This window comes from Olea europaea, chromosome 17 (genome assembly GCF_002742605.1).
Source record: "Olea europaea var. sylvestris chromosome 17, O_europaea_v1, whole genome shotgun sequence".
Taxonomy (NCBI): Eukaryota; Viridiplantae; Streptophyta; class Magnoliopsida; order Lamiales; family Oleaceae; genus Olea; species Olea europaea.
In genome coordinates this window covers 1,541,764-1,567,133 of record NC_036253.1, presented here as the reverse complement: position 1 = coordinate 1,567,133, position 25,370 = coordinate 1,541,764, and the positions used below count along the sequence as shown (strand labels likewise).

General features: G+C 34.8%; 2 protein-coding genes across 10 annotated transcripts in view; both read left to right on the top strand.

Annotated features, from left to right (window-relative positions):
• The first annotated feature begins 7,418 nt into the window (after nt 1-7,418).
• Nucleotides 7,419-13,520, top strand: LOC111365975 (signal recognition particle receptor subunit alpha). Of its 2 annotated transcripts, XM_022986571.1 has the most exons (10): nt 7,419-7,609; nt 8,451-9,457; nt 11,156-11,240; nt 11,499-11,594; nt 11,803-11,955; nt 12,041-12,148; nt 12,257-12,376; nt 12,494-12,619; nt 12,709-12,792; nt 13,189-13,448. In XM_022986571.1, exons 2-10 carry the CDS (start codon nt 8,484-8,486, stop codon nt 13,312-13,314), a joined length of 1,872 nt encoding a protein of 623 aa, XP_022842339.1. In that variant the 5' UTR covers nt 7,419-7,609; nt 8,451-8,483; the 3' UTR covers nt 13,315-13,448. The 2 variants fall into 2 exon arrangements, with proteins under 2 accessions (XP_022842339.1, XP_022842340.1); XM_022986572.1 differs by lacking the exon at nt 7,419-7,609 and having other exon boundaries at nt 8,484-9,457; nt 13,189-13,520.
• A 1,471-nt stretch (nt 13,521-14,991) lies between these two features.
• Nucleotides 14,992-25,370, top strand: part of LOC111365973 (1-acyl-sn-glycerol-3-phosphate acyltransferase 1, chloroplastic) — an 11,071-nt gene continuing 692 nt past the window's right edge. The window contains exons 1-7 of one of the 8 annotated variants that reach the window (XM_022986568.1): nt 14,992-15,152; nt 18,253-18,296; nt 20,295-20,343; nt 22,579-22,764; nt 22,839-23,245; nt 23,421-23,522; nt 24,204-24,487. In XM_022986568.1, coding sequence (XP_022842336.1) covers nt 15,083-15,152; nt 18,253-18,296; nt 20,295-20,343; nt 22,579-22,764; nt 22,839-23,245; nt 23,421-23,522; nt 24,204-24,419 — 1,074 coding nt within the window. In that variant the 5' untranslated portion in view covers nt 14,992-15,082 and the 3' untranslated portion in view covers nt 24,420-24,487. Of the gene's footprint in view, nt 15,153-15,299; nt 15,344-17,942; nt 18,106-18,252; nt 18,297-20,262; nt 20,344-22,578; nt 22,765-22,838; nt 23,246-23,420; nt 23,523-24,203; nt 24,488-25,370 lie in introns of those variants that run through there. The other 7 variants (XM_022986565.1, XM_022986569.1, XM_022986564.1 and 4 more) reach the window with 7 other exon arrangements.

Below are 25,370 nucleotides of genomic sequence, written 5' to 3'. Positions count from 1 at the left end.
ACTTTAAAAATCACCTAAATGATCACTGAACTTTGCAAAATGTTTCATAGTGGTCACTGAATCTAGTGACCCCTGAAAAACCTTTTGCAAAATTCGATGACCTTGTAAAAACCTTTTACAAAGTTCAATGATCGTATAGGTGATTTTTAAAGTTTAGTAACCCCTTAAAAATCTTTTACAAAGTTTAGTAACCATTTAGGTGATTTTTAAAGTTCAGTAACCCCTTGAAAACTTTTTGCAAAGTTTAGTGACCATTTAGACCATTCACTCTCTTTATTGAATACCTTAAAACTATTTTAAAGCACTACCTAAACATTTAAAATCTTTAAAAGTTTTAAGAATTTAGATTGAATACACCTTTAATTAATTTAGATTAATCAAAATATTTTAATTGGGGACCAATAATTATATTAATTTTCAGTTTACAGCTTTATAGTATTTCAATTAAGGATGGGCAAAATAATCAAACCAGAATTGATCCAAATCGATGGATCCTGTTTGGTATTGAGTATGTTTTCTAGTTGACATCGTTTTTTGTATGGGTGACATGGTCAACACATTCTGATTCCTCTCATATCCATGTGGCTCCTTCTGGACACTTGAAGAAATCGTTAGAGCACGTGGTCAATCTCAGATGGTGGGAGAGGTAGCCGCGAGCACTTCGACAGTCAAATCAATCTTTGTAAGAGTATATATTTGGGTGTTGAACGTCCTTAAGACATAAGCCACTTATGTGAAAAAGAGTTGAGATCTAGGAGTTATAGAGAGTAATGAGAATAAAGTTATAGAGCCTGTTTGTCTCCCATCATAGGATAAATTATTGAGTTTTGAATAGTAATTTTTGGAGAATGTGTAGTTAAAATTTTAAAAAAATCTATTAATTTATGTGTAGAATATTTTATTGTGTGAATGTGTGGTAGAAAATATTATTGCAGCAAACAATATAATTTGTTAAAGGATGACAAACAGGGGCATAACTTGATGGACTAAATTTGCATTATCTTTGAATGGCATAATGTGTGAGATAAAGAGACACATAGTCTCATCTTAACGGCTAAGGCATCTTGTCATATGTATCAATTGATCAATTCTAGGCTTAGGTACATTTAATTTTATGATCGTTTGTAACCTTAGGCATGACAGATAGGGGCAAGATTTGACATGTTGGCTTGGTAGAGTGGCTGTACTAGTATGTTGTCACATCAACCATAAAAAAAAACTTGTAAGGAAAATTCTCTTAACACCTCTACCTGCCTATCCGTAAACGAATCGGGTAGAGCCAACTCACGAGCTGAAGTTCGCAGCTAGAGTACAGGCAGGGGCGGATGCAGACATTTGAAGTTAGGAGGGCACAGTCAAACTTTCAAAAATGTTGGGATGAATTTTTCAATCGAATATTTATATCCAAAAAAATATAGTCCATGTAATTTTACATTCAAAAGTCTACATGGGTATGATTTATTCGAATGTAAAATTTCAAAAAATTTTAACATCATATCCATGTAAAAATTTTTTAATAAAATAATGTAAATTATATTAAAAATTTGTATCGCAAAGAATAATAATAATTAAAAGTTTTTAAAGAATATATGATTTATACGCTTTTTAAGCTTTTTAAGAAGCACGTTTGACACATCTTTAACTGTGTTTTATATCTGTTTGAATCATTCAGTATGCCTATGATATAGTTCTCGAAATGAGCTTCAAGATTACATAGACGCTTTGTGGATTCGGCTAGTGTACAATCATTGGAGAATTTTTAAAGTTAACGCGTTATCGAAATTCTCGAAATAATAGTTTGGAATGACCTATTTTGACAAGCTATAACATTTGCTACGATTGACCGTTTTAAGCACCATTACCAACTTAGAAAACTAGGTCATGAGTCCTTCAAAATGATATTAAAAATGCTATATTTCGATTTCGTTTGACATGTCAAAATAACTTCTAAAATTGAGACAAAAACATAAAAATTTGAAGAGGAAAAAAAAACCCAAAGTTAGGGGGTCACGTGACCCCCATGCCCATTCCTATGTCCGCCCCTGAGGACAGGTCGACCAAAAAATGGCTCGAGCCGAATCAAAGCTCGGTCAAAAAATCAAGACTCGATTCAAGCTTTGCTGAGCCGACTAAATTTTTTTCTTTTAAATTCTAAATTGCAGGCTGCTAATGGCTCCGTCACGAGCGTCAGGGCCATTTTTGGCTTAGTTGCAAGGGTCGACCCTAGCCATGACCCAGATCAAGCTTTTCTCGAATTGAGTCAACGGGCTGGAATGACATCCCTAACCTCACTTCATTTATGAGGGCTTGGCCTTTCGCATGGGTTTGGTCCCACACATGGGTTTATCCTCTTCATAAGGGTTCGGGCTTTTCATAGAGGGTCGACCAAATTGTTGAACGGACAGAATTATGTGAAATGTGGGCCCAAGTTCACTTGTTGTACAGTTGTCACGTGACCATACTTGGAGTCTCATTGAAAGATGCGTGGACATCCCTAACCTCACTTCATTTATGAGGGCTTGGCCTTTCGCATGGGTTTGGTCCCACACATGGGTTTATCCTCTTCATAAGGGTTCGGGCTTTTCATAGAGGGTCGACCAAATTGTTGAACGGACAGAATTATGTGAAATGTGGGCCCAAGTTCACTTGTTGTACAGTTGTCACGTGACCATACTTGGAGTCTCATTGAAAGATGCGTAACATTTTCAATTGATTTGGTTCTTGGAGCCTAGAATCTTTCGGTACTGAAAATTGAAACATTATAATCATTTCTATTTATTTATTTATTATTATTTTTTTTTTAGAAGTTCATTTAACTTGAGTAACATTTTTCAAAAATCTTTTCATTAAACTTAACTTTCTTCTTTTTCAAATATTTGATTCTATTGAATTAAACCAAATGAGAAAAGAATGGTCTGGATTCTGGTTCGAGTCTAATACTACAAATGGAACAAACTAATTTTATTACCAAGGAATTATTAATATTCGATTTGATTCTCAATTTTTTCGAATCAAATCACGTCCAGACCTAATTTCATTTTTAATTTATGATTGTGCTACATGTACATTATAACTTACATGTTTATTTACTAACATATAATGTGATGAGATTTAATTGGTTCTGTTGGGTTTTTTTTGATACCCAATAATCCGAGCGATGATTTAAAACAGTTGTCGGATTATTTATCGACATCATGGACTTGGCTCTGCTTGGAGATGAACTACACTTTTGGATGGCTCGGGTTTGGGTTGGATGATTATTTGGTTAGTTGGACCATTTAGTGATTAATATGGAGTTGAAAATTGACCCATTAGTTTATATTATATGGTAGCCCATTTAGAGATCTCTTGGCCCATGTTTGGTGACCTAAACTAACCTATATATATGTATCTATCTCCCAGCCGTGTAGTGTGTATGTGTTGTAGCAATGGATATGAGAGTTGAGAGAAGAGAGGCAGACGATAGAGAGGGAAGCCATGTGAGGTTGTGAGTGATGTTCAATCATTGTGACATCTTCTTCTTCCTTTTCATATCTTTGTGGATTACTAACACTACCACCCTTCTCTTTTTTGGGGATTGAGAGAACGAGGGCTGTTCAAAGTGAAGACGAAAGTCTTGGGTGGAGCCGAGGTATACCGGTGTTCGTTTGATTGTTTTTTGAGCCTGGAATTAAGATTTATCGAGGGATTTCCGCGGTAAATGGTATCAGAGCCTGTGTTTTTGATAAATCTGTGATTTTTGAGCGAAAAACTAGTTGGAAGTGGCTTAAAATTGAGCTGGAAAATAGGCAGAAAATTGAACAGAATTCTGGCAGATTTTTCAAAAACTAGACGGATCTGTTTTGGTGTTTTCTGGTCAAACCAGTTGCCATTTGGAGAAACAGACACCACAATTGGACTGTGCAAGCGGAGAAGAAGCCCAAAGGATAGCACTTCGCCGGCGCGTGGGGATTCCAAGCAAGGTACGTGAGGGCGCGTAGTGAAGAATCCGACGACAATGTCTTTAGACAGAATGTTGCTGATGATGTGACGGACCCTGTGGTGTTTTCGAATTTCAGTTTGGAGCAATACAGTGAAAGTTGGATGATTTTGCCCTTGGGCGTTCGGGTGTCGAGTGCTGTTTTCGTGTTGCTATGGACTTTAGGATGAACAGTGACGATCCTAAAGTGGTGAATTGACATCTCTCGATATTTATGGACCTTCAGACGTGGTCCGCTTAATATCATATTCTTTGTCTTTTATTATTGCAGTTAAAATTAATGTGTAAGTTAATTATTTATTTTTTGGCGTTAAAAGTCATCGTATGGGGTGATGTTAGGTTAGGGATAACCATTGTCTGTTGTTAAACCTAGGAATTATATGTTAATTAGCTGCCTTAAATTATCTGTGAATTTGTCACCAATTCCTTTCAACACCGATAGAATTGCATGTGACCTTAGGAAAGTTTACTTGACTATTCTGTGTGAATTATGTGTCAATACTTTGCTTATGGTCATTATTTGATATTGTTGGCATGTATAGGTCTAAGGCAAGTGCGAAAAATAAACTGTGGTAGGCATAGTTGAAAGAGATTGTTCTGGGATGATAATAAAAGGAAATATGAGGATAGAGACAATGCGAATGTGACTTTAGAGTCGAGTAGTGATCCTAGTGAGGTTTTATTGAGAGAATAAACCTGGTTTTTGCATTGTATCTATGTGTAATCCTTTCTGCATGCATTTAATTGCTTAATTCTGTTGTGTTGGTATATTACACTTTCAATATGTTTGATGTGTTTAATTGCATGAATTAGACTGATTTACTACTTTGTGTAATGTGTTTGCATGCATAGTGGGTTGAGATTTATGGCATACTTTATTTGCTCTGTGAGTGGTGTGAGTGTGGGAGTGAGAATATAGTTAAGGCAGCCTTTTTCTCCTTTATCTTTGTGAGTCCGTGTGGTTTGTGAGATTGTGTGAGGCTGTCATGTTAAGGTTATATTCTTCCTCTTTGTAAGCCTCATTTGTGAGTATTGTGAAATAATCGACTCTTTCTTCGATTTTTCTTTATGAGTGCCACTTTCGTCGTTTTCTTTGTGGATTTTTGGAGTTTTGGTGATTGGAGTAACCTTTGTGATCACCGAAAGGTGTTGATTTGCCATAGTGAGATTGAGATGCATTAGCGGTGAGTTGTATGTCTTTTGGTAAGGTGGAGTATAGATGCCTAGAGCTGCATATAATACACGGGGATGTAGAGTGTGATATTTAGATCATGAGTAGTAATGTGATCAAATGTGTAGAATCATTTATCTGTGAAAGAGACCCTGTAAGGTGGAGGCCCATTATCAACGTAGGTTGGGAGAAGTGATGTGGTGATAAAGGATTATCCCGAGAGCTTAGGATCTATTGTGATTTGCCAGTTAAACATCAGTTGAGTGATTAGTCTAATGAGAATAGTGAGCGATGAGAGGAGATATGTGTTCTCGAGGTGTGAGCAACACGGAATGGGATATGTTAAGTGTGGTGAGATCTTTCATGGGGTCACTTATGCATTTGTTGCATATGTATTTGACCGTGTGCTAATTAACTTGGTGTTAAACTTTGGTTCTGTGTGAACGTGAATTTCTTAAAAGATCTATGTAGTATTCTATATAATATTTTCAGCGCATGATTATTTGTTCGCTGTGATACTTGTTCATACTTAGATATTTTTTAGACCTTAGTCCCGGTGAATACATGGAGTAGGTATGGCATGTGTTTCGGTTCGAAACGCAAGATAAGGTTTGTGATTCCAATTTTATTGGATTACCTTGATTGTGCAAGTATAAACTTTGTGTTTTGGTTGCTTGTAGATTATTGGGCATCAATGTGGAGATTGTTGGATTTTTTTATACCCAATAATCCGAGTGATGATTTAAAATAGTTGTCAGATTATTTATTGACACCATGGACTTGGCTCGGCTCGAAGACGAACTACACTTTTGGATGGCTCTGGTTTGGGTTGGATGATTATTTGGTTAGTTGGACCATTTAGTGATTAATATGGAGTTGAAAATTGACCCATTAGTTTATATTATATGGTAGCCCATTTAGAGATCTCTTGGCCCATGTTTGGTGACCTAAACTAACCTATATATATGTATCTATCTCCCAGCCGTGTAGTGTGTATGTGTTGTAGCAATGGATATGAGAGTTGAGAAAAGAGAGGCAGACGATAGAGAGGGAAGCCATGTGAGGTTGTGAGTGAGATTCAATCATTGTGACATCTTCTTCTTCCTTTTCATATCTTTGTGGATTGCTAACACCACCACCCTTCTCTTTTTTGGGGATTGAGAGAACGAGGGCTGTTCAAAGTGAAGATGAAAGTTTTGGGTGGAGCCGAGGTATACCGGTGTTCGTTTGATTGTTTTTTGAACCCGAAATCAAAATTTATAGAGGAATTTCCGCGACAGGTTCAAAATATCATCAACCAAAAAAAAAAAAAAAAAAAAAAAAAACTAGTTTGTGTTATATGTACATTATAAATTATAGGTTTGTTTACCAAAAAATGTGACATAGGGAGATATGATTGAGTCAAAATTTTACCAACTAAAAAAATAAACTCCCCTACTTTCTTTTTGCCACTAATTAAACAATCCGTAAAAAAAAAAAAAATAATAGTAATAATAATAATCTTTACTTTTCTTTTTGACACCCCCATTAATTTATAAAAAATTATATAATGGTTAATTATATTCACACCAAATTTTAGTTTTTACACCACTTTTTAATTTGATTTAAAGTTCTCAATCTTTGCTCATTATAGTACTCATGTTCCCAACAATTTTTCATGTTGTTCTTATACTCAAACTTACATTAATTAACACATTTTGTATTTGATGACAGTTTTATGTCAAACAATTCATTGAAATGACATAAAACAACTTATTCTTCATCATATTTGTAAAAAGAAAATAAATAAAAAGTGAGAAAAATATCCCCAATTTAAAGTCTGAAAATAAAATATTTTGATATAAATCATTATCAAAGATGAGATGTATTAACTAATAAAAGGAAAAAAGTTAGAATAATAACTGTTATAATGAATAAATTTCAAGAGATTAATCATAATTAAAATATGGTGTATTAAATAAAAATTGTGACGATAATATAAATATTTTTATATAAATGATGTACAAACAAACATTTTCTCAAGGCTTTGCACTCCGCTCGAAACAAGCCCGCACACCATTTTTGGCCAACCAACAACTCAAAGTCAAACCTACTGTCCTCAACGATGTATAAATTTCAAGTTAGAATAATAACTGTTATAATGAATAAATTTAAAGAGATTAATCATAATTAAAATATGGTGTATTAAATAAAAATTGTGACGATAATATAAATATTTTTATATAAATGATGTACAAACAAACATTTTCTCAAGGCTTTGCACTACGCTCGAAACAAGCCCGCACACCATTTTTGGCCAACCAACAACTCAAAGTCAAACCTACTGTCCTCAACGATGTATAAATTTCACCGCTTCGGACATTCCACTTTAATACCCCATTTTTTCCCCTTTCTCATTTCTTTCTTTTCCTTTTTTTATTTGTCCTCAGATTTCCCCAGAAAAAAGAAATTGAATACAGGTGATCATTTTTTCCCTCTGGACTCGTTCCGGTTTATTGGATTATTTTATTTTATTTTATTATTATTGTTATTTTGGCTAGTTAGAGAAGGTCAATTGTTTTTCTTATTGAAACCCCACCCCCCTTTTTGTTGATCTCCTATCTGTGTTCAGTTTTGGATATTTGTCATCGATAATTAATGTTTGATATTCATTTTATTTTTTGAGATTTTTGTTGTCGAGAATTAATGTTTTGCTAGGAATCTTGGTTTCTGTAGATTCTCGGTTTTATTTTGTTCTGAACTATAATTAGAAGTCTCATATCCGTGGGTGTTCCACCTGTATATCTACATGCACTCATATATAGTGCATTAATAAAAGTATTGAGTTTTGTGTCTGTTTATGTTCGAATCATTGTATCATACAGAATTTGTGATTAAATTATTTGATGTTCATGATCTTGTACTGTTTTTTGATATATCTTCTGTTGAATTGTGTTCTTTTACCTTTGTGTCTGAATACTGCATATTTAAATTGGAGATGAATTTCGATGTTTGAAAGTTTAAATTGATTTAGCAGCAGCAAATGTACTACTTGCTTGTTTGTACCTTTTAGTGTCTGAATATCAGCATATTTAAATTGGGGGTGAATTTAGAGTTTTGAAAGTTCTAATTGATTTATCAACAGCCCAAATCAATGTTTCTACTAATTTAACATCCATAGATTCTGGTGATGTTTATTATGTACATTTAAATGGTACCTCTGCTATCAATTAAGTAGTTAGTTGATTGTGCCCAAGTTAAGATTTGATTCTTTAAGAATATTTCATGGGTCGATTAACTTATTTTGATTATTTGTTGCAGGGTGTAACCTATATAGACTTTTGAGTTTTAGAGATGTTAGAGCAGTTACTGATATTTACTAGAGGAGGTTTGATCCTCTGGACATGCAAAGAGATTGGAAATGCTCTTAGAGGTTCGCCAATTGACACGCTGATTAGGTCCTGCCTTTTGGAGGAACGGTCTGGTGCAGCATCATACAATTATGATGCACCCGGCGCATCTTACACTCTTAAATGGACATTTCACAATGAACTTGGACTTGTATTTGTTGCTGTATATCAGCGGATTCTCCATCTCTTGTATGTGGATGACTTGCTTGCAATGGTTAAGCGAGAGTTCTCTGAAATTTATGATCCAAAAAGGACTTCCTACAGTGACTTTGATGACATATTTCAGCAGCTTAAGAAAGAAGCGGAGGCTCGTGCAGAAGAAATGAAGAAGTCAAAACAGGTTGGCAAGCCTGTGAATAACAATCTTGTTAAGAAGCAAGGACAGGTGATGAAAGGCAGTATGGATGGTAGCAATAAAAAAAATAGTGGTGGTGATTCTGAAAATGGTGGTGGAGATGGTGAAAACCTGAAAGGTCACCTGTTGGAAAATGGAAATTTTAACAAAAATCATGTTATAAATAGGGAATTGCCCAGAATGGTTAATTCTAATGGTAAAGAGAATGGAAGTTCCAATGTCGGGGCTTTTGATGTAAATAAGCTACAGAAGATTAGGGGTAAAGGTGGAAAGAAAACTGACGCTACTGTTAACAAAGGTTCCAAGGTTGAGCCAAAGAAAAAGGTAGTGAAAAAGAATAGAGTTTGGGACGATTCGCCAATAGAGCCAAAACTGGACTTCACTGATCCAGTAAGTGAGAATGGGGAAGAGAATATAGCAATTGTAGCAGCGGATCAGGGTGAGAGTATGATGGACAAAGAGGAGATTATGAGCAGTGAAAGTGAATCAGAGGAGGAGGACATAGGGAAGAATGGTAAGGTTGAGACAAAGAATAAAGGCTGGTTTTCATCCATGTTCCAGAGGTAAATTTGCATCTCTCACGACCAAGTAAAGGAGAAAATTCTTGTTCTCCTACTTAATTCATATTAAGAAAACTTGTGCATGCATTTATTCAATTATTCTTGTAGTGGTTGAAATAAAGGCGTGTTTTGTCATCATGCTATTTAAGTTAGTATTTTTTGATGTGCTCTTGTCTATGCCTGTTTAGCTACTTTATATGCTACTCAGAGACTGGAATGCCAAATGCTGTATGCATGGTTGTGTTTTTTCTTCAGAAATTTTGATTGTTATTTATATGTAATCCAAGCTTGGAAACACCATCACCACCCTCTCCCATTGAAAAAAATAAAAATAAATGAAACCTTCCTGCCCATGCTGTAAAAAAATAAAAAATAAGATCATAAATGATAGAGGAAATAAAAAGCAGACATATTAATGAACAGGATTCTGTATTAAGATGTAGAACTTCTGCTTCACCGAAAGGAGTTATAGCTCCAAATTATACATTTTGTCGGAGTAAATCCGAATATTTTGAGGGACATTATATACAATGTTTTAGTAGTTGCTTAAACATTTCAACCTGAATCTGAATGTGAATTTTACATCTCAAATAATTGGCCATTGAAGATGCAAAAATGCATGTATTTTGCCGATAGCCTGTTATAGACATGAAACATTTAGTGGCTTAAGAATTTTTTTCCCCTCTTGTCTTTTGTGGTATCTTGGTTTTTGTTAAACTTTTCCTTTGTGCTTGAAATGTGAGCACTATCAAGTCTTGAGAGTCTTCTTCCTTTCTGGCATATATAACTCTAGTCATGAGCATATGCTGAATGAATAAAATGGCTGGAACTTATGTGATCAGAAGAATAACTATGAGCTAGAGCGGATATTTAAGTGTCTTTTTACTTGTTGGAGATGATCAGTAATTATTTAAAAAATTTCAATTGAAATTTAAAGTCACAGGATTTAACGTATTTATTCTTTGGCGCTTCAGCTCAGTAAATTTCTCACTGTGGTCACTGAAGATATACTGCAATATGATTGAGCATAAGTCCTTTGAGAGAAAAAGTAAAATGTTGTCGTAACGGATCATGTTGAAAAAGGCCTTGTTGATTGCCTGTGTTTTACCTTTCATTGTCTCTCAGTGTTCCCAGTCGCATGCAAGTTGTTTGTAGGCACTCTCTGTGCGATATTTACAAAATTGATCATTATTTCTTAGCGTAAAATCTGTGTTTTTCTTCTTTGAAGAAGTTAATGCGACTTGTTCATGTGGTTATGCTCATCTTCGTAGAGTACTTCTATTGGTCATTGTTATATATGTACTGTATTTTCATCTGCCTATGTAGAATCACTGCTCCTGCAATGTAATTTGAGGCGATAAGATGTTGCTTCACATTTGAGATGGAGTCGTTTTGGTTTTTGACTAAAATTGGACCAATGATAATTATTGTGATTTAGTTTCATTCCAACTATTTCACTCTAGCTGTGTCAGATAGTTATCTCATGCCATGAGAAGAGCTAGAACAGATACATAGGATTTATATTTCAATCGTGTCTGAGGGTCATTTACATAGGATTTACACATATTATCACCACTTAATTAACCCTTTTTTCCTCTATAATGTCTATTTTTTATCAATCCCATAGGGATGTTAAACTATGCTGTTCCAGTGAAATGGTGGATATACAACTTATTATTTGATTTATTCTTGTGAACTCAGTATTGCGGGGAAGTCAAATTTGGAGAAAGCCGATCTAAAACCTGCACTGAAGGCACTCAAGGACAGGCTTATGACTAAGAATGTGGTATGTCAACTTTGCATACTGTTTATAATTGCATATTTATTTAATTTTTCACCTTACTTCATCAGAGCATGGGCATTATTAGAATTTTTATATGCTGATTTTTGTTCCTTTCCCGATACTTATGGAGAACAGAAGAAAAAGTAGGGGTGAAGGGGAGAATATCACTGTTTTAATTTGTCTGCGAGTTTCCGTTGCTTCTGTTAGGAAGACTTTTTGGATTGTATACGTCTAAGACTTGTCCTTCTATTGCTTAAACAGGCGGAGGAAATAGCTGAAAAACTTTGTGAATCAGTCGCAGCGAGTCTTGAGGGAAAAAAGCTGGCCTCTTTTACAAGAATTTCTTCGACAGTGCAGGTACACAAGCGTGTCTGACTGATTTCTTTTTGACTAGAAATCAAAGCTAAAGCAAAGCAAGGCGAAATCCAAAATTACAACTCTCCATATCCGTAGAAATACGTTTTTATTGTCACCCCTCCACCAAATCCAATTGCCTTTTTTCCTTTTCAATCATAAATCATAACTATGTCTGTAATGATGTGATGGCTTAAATTGATGCTACCAGGCAGCAATGGAAGAAGCTCTCGTTCGCATATTAACCCCCAGGCGGTCCATTGACATTTTAAGGGATGTTCATGCTGCACAGGAACAAGGAAAACCATATGTTGCTGTTTTTGTAGGAGTAAATGGAGTTGGGAAATCTACAAATCTTGCTAAGGTAGCATGCTGTAAATGTAAGGAAAAACAAACTGGATGCCCGTGGACATGCACTTTTTGTCTAATGGCCTTTCCTTACTCTGTAGGTTGCTTACTGGCTTCAGCAGCATAAGATAAAAGTCATGATGGCTGCTTGTGATACATTCCGATCTGGGGCTGTTGAGCAGCTGCGTACTCATGCACGTAGACTCCAGGTTTGATTATGAAGTCATGGTTTTTTGTTCATGTAAAGTAGTAGTTTCACTGAAGTAACAATGACTAACTTGTAATGGTAAACCATTTGGAACTATCTGTCTTATCAGATTCCAATATTTGAGAAGGGTTATGAGAAGGATCCTGCCATTGTGGCAAAGGAAGCAATTCAGGAAGCCAGTCGAAATGGTTCAGATGTTGTTCTTGTTGATACTGCTGGTCGAATGCAGGTACCTTTTTCACATGCTGCTTGTTGACAAAATAAACTGTTCTCGAAACTTGCTTACCTAAAGACACTGTAAAAATGAAAACTTTATTCAATGAGGTTTCATTTGTCAATTGTTCAGGATAATGAACCACTAATGCGAGCTCTGTCGAAGCTTATCTACGTTAACAGTCCAGATCTTATCTTGTTTGTTGGCGAGGCACTTGTGGGCAATGATGCTGTGGATCAGCTGTCAAAATTTAATCAGGTTTGCTGGATTTTTGGTTCTTCATTTAATCACTTATCAATACACAGCCCCCTGCATGTTATAGGCAGTTTTTCTTCAATTTATTACAGAAATTAGCCGACCTGTCACCCTCGCCCAACCCCCGATTGATTGATGGGATCCTGCTTACCAAGTTTGATACAATTGATGATAAGGTATGGTCTTTCCTCTCATTCATTTTCTTTTTCTGGTTCAAATAGAAGCTCCCAGGGGATATCATTTTTACTTATTTTGAGATTAACTTATTTCTAATTCTGACCTTTAAAGAATTATTTACTAGTTTAAACTTATGGCCCTTTTGGTAGGGATAATTTTCTTTAAGTGTTTCTTTTGGTTAAGAGAACTTTTAGAGGAAGTTGGTACGTGGTGACTTCATCACGAAGCTCTTCTACTTTTATAAGCAGAAGGCTTTGGCAAATGGGCACTTACGCATAAGCTAACTTTTTAAGCTTAGCCAAACATACTATGCATTTTAAGTAATTTATAATTTCAACAGTATTTTATCATTTGTTTTAGTATCTTTATCACATTATGTGTCGATGGTGGTGTAGGTTGGAGCTGCATTATCGATGGTATACATTTCTGGGGCGCCTGTCATGTTCGTTGGGTGTGGACAGTCCTACACTGATTTGAAGAAGCTTAATGTGAAGTCCATTGTTAAGACACTCCTCAAATGAAGATAGTTTATGGTCTTCTTTCTCCTTCCATTTCGAAAATAAAGATGCTTTATCGTCTCCATTGTTTTACGTTTGCGTGCTATTTCTCGACTCTGTCTTCAACTATGAAATGTGTTCGTTGTGTTGTTGCTATATCTTGCGAACTGTCTGGATGTGTAATCTCACTGTTTTGGCAATCAAGGTGAATTATTCCATTATTTATGATTTTTCATTAAGGTTTTATTGCCAATATTCATGTCAAGATTGAACCACATACAATATAACTAGATATAATATGAAATATTTTTTTATAAATATAATAAAATTATTAAGTATGATTTTCAAGTAACAGTAAATAAAAAAAAAACAATTAATTCCCAAAAAATATAGTTACAAATAAACAATTTATGGTTATTTTATGTATACAATTTTCAAAATAGCCCTCTCGTAATGGCCAATACTAAGTTTTTCCAAATGTATAAGTATAATTTATGTTAAAATTATTTTCATATTCTCAATGTTATCAAGTTCTTCATCTCTACTGCGTCCCATTTTCCCTACCATGATACGTCTCTTAATATCATTCATAGCTGCTTTCTTAAGAACAGAGATAAGAAGAGATTATCTCAATTCCTTTGTGTCTCATCTCCTTCCCACTCGTCCCCTTCATTCCCCTACTACTCTTGTCCCTATAGTCCACTAGTCGAGAACATTTTCACAAGATACCATATCTATTAAGTACGATGTCAGTTGGAAAAATGTCGAAATAAGGAAAAAAAAAAAAGCCAGATATGACGGTTGCATTTTCTAGGAGCATTCATAGTGACTAAGAAGGTTGAAAATCAAGAAATGAGTATTGCTTGACGTAAATCATATAGTGGAACAATGGTTCAAGGGCTTAAAATAGTAGGGTTAAGAAACAATTTAAATGATTCTCTCTCTTACGGATAAATTGTACAATTATAATGAAATATTTGAGAACCAATTTTCTACTCTTCTAATAGGGTTATTATCTACAATCATGTCACAAATACAGAATATTTTGATAGAAAATCTTTAAAGACAATACATGAGACGACATCATTGGAAGATGAGAAAAAAGAAAAAAACAGTCCAATCACATTTTTCAACATCAACATTGGTACATATTCTGTTAATTTTTTCCTGGGCTTGGAGCTTAATATTATTATCTAGAATTAACACAATTTCTTGATAGTTTGAAAGGATTAATCTATTTTGATAGAAAAAATGACAGATTAGTTGACAAATGTGTATGTGACAGTAAATAAATGGATAAAAAAGTTGATTATATTTTGAGAAGTGTTGGACGAACGTGGCCACTTGCGTTCAGGGTGCCAATTCGGCACCCCTCCAATAGGGGGTGGAGGAAGGGGCGCCTAAATTGGACAAGGCCACGTTAGCCTTGTCCGAAAAGATTTACCCTTATATTTTAAACTATTAAATGATAGAAAGTCATATGATATTATATCAAAAATTATATTTACCATTGCTTAGCGCGAGATTCTTGGGGGATAGGGCCTTGGACGTCCAGGGCCCACGCAGGCGATAGGGCCCTGAACGTCCAGGCCTTGTCCGTTTGGTTTAACCCTTGCTTTGCACGAAGAAGTCACTGTTTTAAGCAAAAAAATGAAAAAAATATTTTATACGTCAACTTCCTCTTTTTTGACGTAAAATATCGTTTTGTGTATGTGTAATTGAATAAAGCAGAACGGTTTGATAAATCAAAATTTCGTTCGTATCTGATTTCCGCGTCGAAACTCAAATTGCAATGCAAGTGTCTCTTCAATTTAAATTCAGCCATTTCAATATCAATCCTTCCCCCTCACTTCAGAATCCCTGTAAGTCCATCTATCCTTTCTGTATATACACATGTACGAGTGGGTGTGAATAATAATTGAAGATTCTGTGTATAGATCTAGACGTATGTAGTTTCTACAGTACGCTTTTTCTTGTTTATAACTGTTTAGTATGCATTGATTTTGCAGGCGAAATGGACCTGAAGTGTCTCTTTGCACCTTCTCTTCGTCAAGTAATTTCTTGATTACTCTATTTTTATTTATTTATTTGGGTATATAAATTTTGCTTGACTTTATTGAGGTTTTATGTTGATTTTAAATAAAAATTATTTCTGTGTGATTATATGTTTAGATATGAATGACTTGAATTATTCCGAGTGCAACCTGCTACTGTTTTAACATCGAAGAAATAAAAGATCAATTCTTTATTAGTGTAGTTTGATAAGAACAGAAATACAGCAGTTTGTCACCGAATGAACTTTATCTTGGTATGAAATCCTGACAATACGAGTTCAATGGAGCTCACGCTTCAATAATTGTTAACTAAGAACCATGAGTTTTAGCTTGGGAGAACAAAATATAAGTTTTAGCTGGGGAGAACAAAATATAACATCCCCTCCTGGTTGATAATCTACAGAAATCATCCGAAGAAGACACTTGAAGCTTGATTCCCTTTTCCAGAAAATGAAAAAGGAATTGGGAATTACTCTTTTAATTGGTATATTTCGGTACATCGGCATTTGATAAGAGAAAATTGAAACCAGGATTTTGGCTGGAATGAATCCTTGTGTGTGTCAGGGATTAAGTACACTCATTTACGAGAGCAACAAGCAAAACATATTAGAAATACACAAAGTGCACACTAATTTTTAGTACCCTTAATGAAGATGTAATATGCAAAGAATTTCACGCATCTCGTCCCAAATACAGCCTCTAGCCCTAAAACTCTTTATATATGATAGGAATATTAGGGTGACCTTATACATGTATGGACTACCCAATAGGTTGATGTGTGATGGTGGGGATAGGTGAACAGGATTACTAGGCACCTCAGAATCCAACAATACAGGAACCATGAGATTTGTAGCATCCTCACTAAATTCAGTTGAAAATTCTAGTTTTACTTGGACATGCCAGTCTTGGATTTGGATTCTAAAATAAGACAGTGTATTTAATCTCAAGTAGACACGCAATGCAGGGAGACTGAAACTCACATGTACAACTAGACATGTTTTTCTCTTTGCTCACATGTGAAGAAAAGAAAACTATTAGTTAAGTATAATAATTCAAAGATACACATCTAGGTTCATGTCATTCTCATTTCTATCTATGTATTTTCCCACAGTAGAAAAGGGACAATGAAAGATAAAATTAATTATCGCAAAAAATGGAAAGATATTAACAGGATGCAGCAGTACAATTTAATTGATGATTGTTATGGGCAATTGGGCATTATGCTAATCTCACACAGTTAACACTTAAATAATGGCCAATACTAAGTTTTTCCAAATGTATAAGTATAATTTATGTTAAAATTATTTTCATATTCTCAATGTTATCAAGTTCTTCATCTCTACTGCGTCCCATTTTCCCTACCATGATACGTCTCTTAATATCATTCATAGCTGCTTTCTTAAGAACAGAGATAAGAAGAGATTATCTCAATTCCTTTGTGTCTCATCTCCTTCCCACTCGTCCCCTTCATTCCCCTACTACTCTTGTCCCTATAGTCCACTAGTCGAGAACATTTTCACAAGATACCATATCTATTAAGTACGATGTCAGTTGGAAAAATGTCGAAATAAGGAAAAAAAAAAAATAAAAATATGATCTGTTTATTTATGCATATATGTGCGCACTTTGTGCAATCAAACAACAAATAAGCACTATTTCTGATACCGATCTTTGTGCAATCCTTATTATGATGATAGAACTACTAAGTAGGTTGATTCTCTTCTGTAGTTTTCTAGTCTTGTTTAGATAAAACCTTTATTGCTTGACGTAAATCATATAGTGGAACAATGGTTCAAGGGCTTAAAATAGTAGGGTTAAGAAACAATTTAAATGATTCTCTCTCTTACGGATAAATTGTACAATTATAATGAAATATTTGAGAACCAATTTTCTACTCTTCTAATAGGGTTATTATCTACAATCATGTCACAAATACAGAATATTTTGATAGAAAATCTTTAAAGACAATACATGAGACGACATCATTGGAAGATGAGAAAAAAGAAAAAAACAGTCCAATCACATTTTTCAACATCAACATTGGTACATATTCTGTTAATTTTTTCCTGGGCTTGGAGCTTAATATTATTATCTAGAATTAACACAATTTCTTGATAGTTTGAAAGGATTAATCTATTTTGATAGAAAAAATGACAGATTAGTTGACAAATGTGTATGTGACAGTAAATAAATGGATAAAAAAGTTGATTATATTTTGAGAAGTGTTGGACGAACGTGGCCACTTGCGTTCAGGGTGCCAATTCGGCACCCCTCCAATAGGGGGTGGAGGAAGGGGCGCCTAAATTGGACAAGGCCACGTTAGCCTTGTCCGAAAAGATTTACCCTTATATTTTAAACTATTAAATGATAGAAAGTCATATGATATTATATCAAAAATTATATTTACCATTGCTTAGCGCGAGATTCTTGGGGGATAGGGCCTTGGACGTCCAGGGCCCACGCAGGCGATAGGGCCCTGAACGTCCAGGCCTTGTCCGTTTGGTTTAACCCTTGCTTTGCACGAAGAAGTCACTGTTTTAAGCAAAAAAATGAAAAAAATATTTTATACGTCAACTTCCTCTTTTTTGACGTAAAATATCGTTTTGTGTATGTGTAATTGAATAAAGCAGAACGGTTTGATAAATCAAAATTTCGTTCGTATCTGATTTCCGCGTCGAAACTCAAATTGCAATGCAAGTGTCTCTTCAATTTAAATTCAGCCATTTCAATATCAATCCTTCCCCCTCACTTCAGAATCCCTGTAAGTCCATCTATCCTTTCTGTATATACACATGTACGAGTGGGTGTGAATAATAATTGAAGATTCTGTGTATAGATCTAGACGTATGTAGTTTCTACAGTACGCTTTTTCTTGTTTATAACTGTTTAGTATGCATTGATTTTGCAGGCGAAATGGACCTGAAGTGTCTCTTTGCACCTTCTCTTCGTCAAGTAATTTCTTGATTACTCTATTTTTATTTATTTATTTGGGTATATAAATTTTGCTTGACTTTATTGAGGTTTTATGTTGATTTTAAATAAAAATTATTTCTGTGTGATTATATGTTTAGATATGAATGACTTGAATTATTCCGAGTGCAACCTGCTACTGTTTTAACATCGAAGAAATAAAAGATCAATTCTTTATTAGTGTAGTTTGATAAGAACAGAAATACAGCAGTTTGTCACCGAATGAACTTTATCTTGGTATGAAATCCTGACAATACGAGTTCAATGGAGCTCACGCTTCAATAATTGTTAACTAAGAACCATGAGTTTTAGCTTGGGAGAACAAAATATAAGTTTTAGCTGGGGAGAACAAAATATAACATCCCCTCCTGGTTGATAATCTACAGAAATCATCCGAAGAAGACACTTGAAGCTTGATTCCCTTTTCCAGAAAATGAAAAAGGAATTGGGAATTACTCTTTTAATTGGTATATTTCGGTACATCGGCATTTGATAAGAGAAAATTGAAACCAGGATTTTGGCTGGAATGATCCTTGTGTGTGTCAGGGATTAAGTACACTCATTTACGAGAGCAACAAGCAAAACATATTAGAAATACACAAAGTGCACACTAATTTTTAGTACCCTTAATGAAGATGTAATATGCAAAGAATTTCACGCATCTCGTCCCAAATACAGCCTCTAGCCCTAAAACTCTTTATATATGATAGGAATATTAGGGTGACCTTATACATGTATGGACTACCCAATAGGTTGATGTGTGATGGTGGGGATAGGTGAACAGGATTACTAGGCACCTCAGAATCCAACAATACAGGAACCATGAGATTTGTAGCATCCTCACTAAATTCAGTTGAAAATTCTAGTTTTACTTGGACATGCCAGTCTTGGATTTGGATTCTAAAATAAGACAGTGTATTTAATCTCAAGTAGACACGCAATGCAGGGAGACTGAAACTCACATGTACAACTAGACATGTTTTTCTCTTTGCTCACATGTGAAGAAAAGAAAACTATTAGTTAAGTATAATAATTCAAAGATACACATCTAGGTTCATGTCATTCTCATTTCTATCTATGTATTTTCCCACAGTAGAAAAGGGACAATGAAAGATAAAATTAATTATCGCAAAAAATGGAAAGATATTAACAGGATGCAGCAGTACAATTTAATTGATGATTGTTATGGGCAATTGGGCATTATGCTAATCTCACACAGTTAACACTTAAAAATCCATATTGTGTGGTGCAAATTGTATTAATTTTGCCGCTTGTTGGGGTTTGAAACTTGTGATATCTGGAGTATGACCTAAAAAAAGACTTCCTGTAGTATGCTAAAAAGGTACCTCACAGATGGAGGGAAACATGAATTATTAGCATGATTGGGTAAGCTTCAAAGGTGGCTTTCTCTAAACCACTGGGAAATGGAAGTTTTGATTCAGTTGAAGACTTTGAAAGAAGACCCATTTTAGTATTCTATGATGCAGAAGGTTGTAGTATTGACTTGCACGGGGCTTTTATTACTAATGTTTATTAAATTATTTGATATCATGGTTGTCTATCATTCTGTATCGATTTGTATAACGAATGATATGGAAAGCTGAAGTAGAATCAGCTTTATATGGTAAATTTAGCCTCATGTAATTATGGCTCCTTGGTTACCAATTCTAGAACTATCTGTCTAGTGCTAGTTGCTACTAATGTTAATTCGAAGAACCTATAAACTTTGCCAAACGGAGGCTTAAAAATATGATCTGTTTATTTATGCATATATGTGCGCACTTTGTGCAATCAAACAACAAATAAGCACTATTTCTGATACCGATCTTTGTGCAATCCTTATTATGATGATAGAACTACTAAGTAGGTTGATTCTCTTCTGTAGTTTTCTAGTCTTGTTTAGATAAAACCTTTCTTGGTAGTTCTGTTTGCCTCATTACTATTTCAGTTTTACAGTTTCCTGCTTGTCATGGGATTCAGGTTTGCTGCTTTCCTCTTAAACAACCAGCTGACAGATATTCCAAAACTCGTAAGTCAGTTATGGCATTTTATCTTTACTGCTAAACTTCTGAAAACTTGTCTTGTGTAGCCTTACAATATAATATTTTAACAGATGTTATGTGGGTTGTGGCTCACATCTTCTGAATCCAATTCAATGCTCCATCTATTCTCTCTATAAAGCTCGAATTTCTGTTTTATAAAGAACCATATGAAGAAATGTTCTTTCTCTTATGGATGTGTATTGAAATTCATTTTTGCTTTCTCCCTTCTTTCTGTTTGTAGCTATCCTATTGTTTGTCTTCTCTAAACATGCAAAGTCATTACTAAAACTATGCAATATGGCTTTTTTTTACTTGCTTCATTCAACAACTATTCTAGTCTGGCAATGACGATCCAGTAGAATATTTTGCTCATTGGCATTTGATTTTCATTCTTTCTCAATCGGTTTCTCTTCATTAATGCCCACCGAAGCATTTGTGGAATTAAATATTTTGCTCTGTCTGTATCTTTAACAAGGTGGTTTTTGCTTCTCATAGGATGATAGTTTTTCAATTCTGCTTGTGAACTATTGATGTTCGGCTTGGAAAAGAAAAGCAATGAGAAAACTAAAAAAAATTTAAGTAGCACAATATGACAGGGAGCATGTTTGGCTAAGCTTATATTATAAGGTCAAGTATACTTATTATCCAACCACTTTGTAGGATCCACAACTTACTATCCGCTTATTATTCACACATTCTGTACACCAACTTGAAGGTAATACTAACAAGTACTAGGACATCTCGATTGTTCTTTTCCAACCCCTTCATTCTTGTCATGTTAGTCATTAGTGCATCACTGTTTCCTCTGTTGGAGACTATAGAGTATGTGCCTAGACAACTTAATGATACATTAATTTCAGTTATCAACAAGATGTTTTGGTTCAGCCTAATAGTAAATAAGCACATAGGACATTCAGCTTATATCCTGATCATTCTTCTGTAGCTTTTCTAGCAGCCCTAAGATACACTATTTTTTTAGGAAAAAGGTTTAATTAGAAAGCGTAGTCAGTATCTCAACCAGTTATTTTCTAAAATACTGAGACATTCTTATAACTCATTCACTTTGGATATGCATTCTAAAATGCAGTACACAGTGTCAATTCTTTCATAACAGGACATTGGGACCTGGAAGAGATTGTCCTTCATAGGACCAATGTCATACTTAACAAAAAATGGTTGTTTTGAGGCTAGCATACCTCTCAACGATGTCACACGAGCCATTACAATGTTGTTGTGAAAATCTAGGGTTTAAATGTGTGTCCATCTCTATCCTTTCTTATGCCATATAAAATGTCGAAGGCAGAAGCCAAGTACTCCAGGAAATCTATATATTTTCTCTTTTATGTCGCAAATTTATATTTTTTCTCTTTTACGTCGCATCTTTTTAATCTTCACTCTAGAAGATCATCAACTTTTGTTATTCTCTTGCATGCATTTTATGCATAAGCATGTTCTTATTTAAACAAGAATCACATCATATTCCTTATAAATGGCAGATGATTTTAACAGATGCGTCACTTTGGAATATTTCAAATGCACTTTTTCTTTTTTTTTTTTGTAAAGTAGAATTAGACTATGTAGACAAAGATCGGCAATTATTTCAGATCTGCAAGCTTGATCATTTGAGACAAATGTGCCTTGATCTGCCATTCCAATTGCGAATTCACAAGATGAACTCTTGATCAGAAGTTAAATGTGTGTAGACATCATATCACCTGAAAGTACCTTCTTATAAACTTTTTAGAACTTCAGTAATGAAGGAATGACGGATTTGCAGTTATGTGCATTGTTTAACCAGGGAACTGCACATGTCTGAAACATTTTTGGGTCACATTTCTCTTTGTCACAACAGTCTGTCTTTGAAGTCACATAATGAAGGACTTCTAGAACTCTCCCAAGGACAGTAGCGTGTTGTTCAATCCATGCTTCACACTTCTATGTATCTTTTTAATTTACAAAACTATGTAAACAAGTTAATTCGTGCCAAAAAGAAAGTAAAAGATACATACCCTCATTTCATTGATATCCATGTGCGAGTTTTCAATACTAAGTTTTCTCTCTTTAAAAAAAATAAATGATCTCTTTTTGTTAATTATTCCGTAATTTTCTTATTTAGTCACTTCTCAAGCAGCAATTTCTAATGTTTCTTAACTTAAAAGAAGCTTTGGTAGTTATAATTTTGTTTATAATGCTCTTTTTGTCTTGTCTGGATGTTCTTTCAGATAGAATCATGTGTACTTCAAGAAGACATGCACGTTCAACTTGGAGCTCTTTTGACCTTAAAAAGAATTTTACTCGAATCTATAGCGATCTCAATTTTTATAGACGGGCAAAATTATCAAGACATGTTGTAAGATCTGAACTTGCTGGTGCTGGGTCTGCTGGTGCTTCCTCCTATCCATTATCAGGTGTGCAAGAAGAAGTCTTCAGTTAATTATAGTTTTTATAACTTAACATTCTCTTCTTTGACCCTTGAATGCAGAAATTCAGTTGGGCTCCAGAATACGAGGAATGTGCTTTTATGCTGTAACTGCTTTTACTGCAATATTTCTATTTGTGCTGATGCTTGTTGAACATCCTTTCGTGCTGTTATTTGATCGATATCGTAGAAAAGCTCATTACCTAGTTGCCAAAATCTGGGCATCTCTGACTGTTGCTCCTTTTATCAAGATTGAGTTTGAAGGGTTGAAGAATTTACCTCCACCAAATACCCCTGCGGTGTATGTATCGAACCACCAAAGCTTTTTAGACATATATACTCTTCTCACTCTTGGCAGAAGCTTCAAATTCATTAGCAAGACTACAATTTTCCTTTTTCCGATTATCGGGTGGGCCATGTTTCTGATGGGTGTTATTCCTTTGAAGCGCATGGACAGCAGGAGCCAGTTGGTATTTGTTTCTTCTTTTTATCATTTTTCTGTGCTTCAAGGATATTCTGCCTTTTGAGTTTGCTTGATCTGATTACAGTGCATCACTGATATTAATAGGTTTCCCTTTATTCTCTTACAATATGTACTTGTCTTTGCAACTCCAGTTTCTGATTCTGGTAGAATAACGAATGTAGGATTGTCTTAAGCAATGTATAGCTCTTGTCAAGAAAGGAGCATCAGTCTTCTTCTTCCCGGAGGGGACTCGTAGTAAAGATGGCAAGCTGGGTGCTTTTAAAGTAAGTTCAACTTCCTATCTCTTGTTCATAGTCTCGGCTATTATTGCTCGAAAAGAAGACATTGACTAATATTTGTTACAAATCACAATTTTTGCTGGATTTTCACAAAGCAGTGCCTCCTCAGTTCAATTTGGTGGGAACTTGAGAATGTTAAAGAAGTAAAAAATGTGTAAGATTTGAGTGTTATTATGCTGAATTCAGTGGTCTCTTAAACACTGTCCATTTAAGTTTAGTAGGAACATGTAAATCAAGCATATGGTGATCTTGTTAAGGATATTCAGACAAGTTCAAGTTCTTTATGGTTTAGTTTTCTTGACAATTTAAGTTTGTGAGAATTGGAAATTATGGATTTTCCGTTCTTGTGAAAACAAATGGACCTAAAAACAGTAAATTATGACACACTAATCTTTAGTGTGTACTCCAGCAGATAAATTTCAACTTTAGAACGATTTATATCGTAGTTCTTGCCTGTGGAAATTGAAATATAAAATCACAGAAATGAAAAATCAGTACCATATTTGTTGTGCCTCACATGAATTTGCATTCTTGAAAATACATACAGCTATCCAAGCCTTATTTCGTGAATTCTGTCTTTTTAGCTTAATTCTTGATATTCTTTGCTGTTAATTGAAATGGTTTTGCTATAAGTAATCATGCTTTTCTGTATCTGATGAACTGTAGAAAGGTGCTTTCAGTGTTGCTGTGAAAACTGGAGTACCAGTAGTTCCAATCACTCTTATTGGGACGGGTAAAATTATGCCTGCTGGAATGGAGGGTCAATTGAATCCGGGAACAGTGAAAGTTATCATTCATCAGCCAATAGAAGGAGATAGTCCAGATGCACTATGCAGTCAGGCTAGAGACATAATTGCAGATGGGCTTTTTCGTCAAGGTTAAGAGATTCACTGCTGTAAATTTGCCAATATCAGAATCTTTGTGAGGGTTGTAGGAATACAAGCTGAAAGGTAAAATTTTGCTGTTCTATTATTCTCTTGCTGCCCTAGAGTTTCTATTAGTTGGAAACTAGTGGAAAGTAAGCTATATGTTTTTCAATTTATTTTAATTCCGTGTGTTGGTGTTTTTTTTTTTTTTTTTTCAAAAATTTAAAATTTTTATTTTTATTTTTTTGGCTGATAGGTTATCTTTTTCCTTCTGATTAGCATTTAATTACCATTGACCGACTTTCTTTGTTACTGTCCTTTCACGCCTTACCTTGTGACTGACTTTCCATGGATTTAACGTAAACTATGCACTTTAATATAAATCTCCGACAGAAGCATTAAAAGCAATATATGTAGCATATTAACAACATTCATGAAGCTATTAGCACGATTGATAAGAAAATGGGATTTTCTCGTGTCAACTTTGTTACCCACTTGCACACGGGCAATGCACCAATAATTTTTTGTATTATTGTAGTGTTATCGATGTTTTAGCCAGAATTTTGTGGATTATTACTTCCCACGCCATTGTGCGAAGCATCTTTATTATTCTTAGTAGTTTCTTTTTGTTATAGTCTAGTACGTGAAACAAAGCTTGAAGGGATTTGTTCTCTTGTTAATCAAACAAATTGTATTTCACAGTTGCCCCTTCACATTCTCAGTTACTGCTCTATTAGAAAAATGTTACTACTTTGAACCGGTTTATCCATAAGCTTAAGCTTTTAGAGAGGCTACATGTATATCATCGATATATTGTCTTCAACATGATACTCACGTGTAGTCGAGGTTTAATTATAATGTATTTAATTGAGTGGTGGCGGGACTTGAATACAGAAACTTTGCCTTCTCCATTTAGTGAACTCGGCTTGATTTTGTCAAATAGTACCCCCCCCCCCCCCCCCCCCGT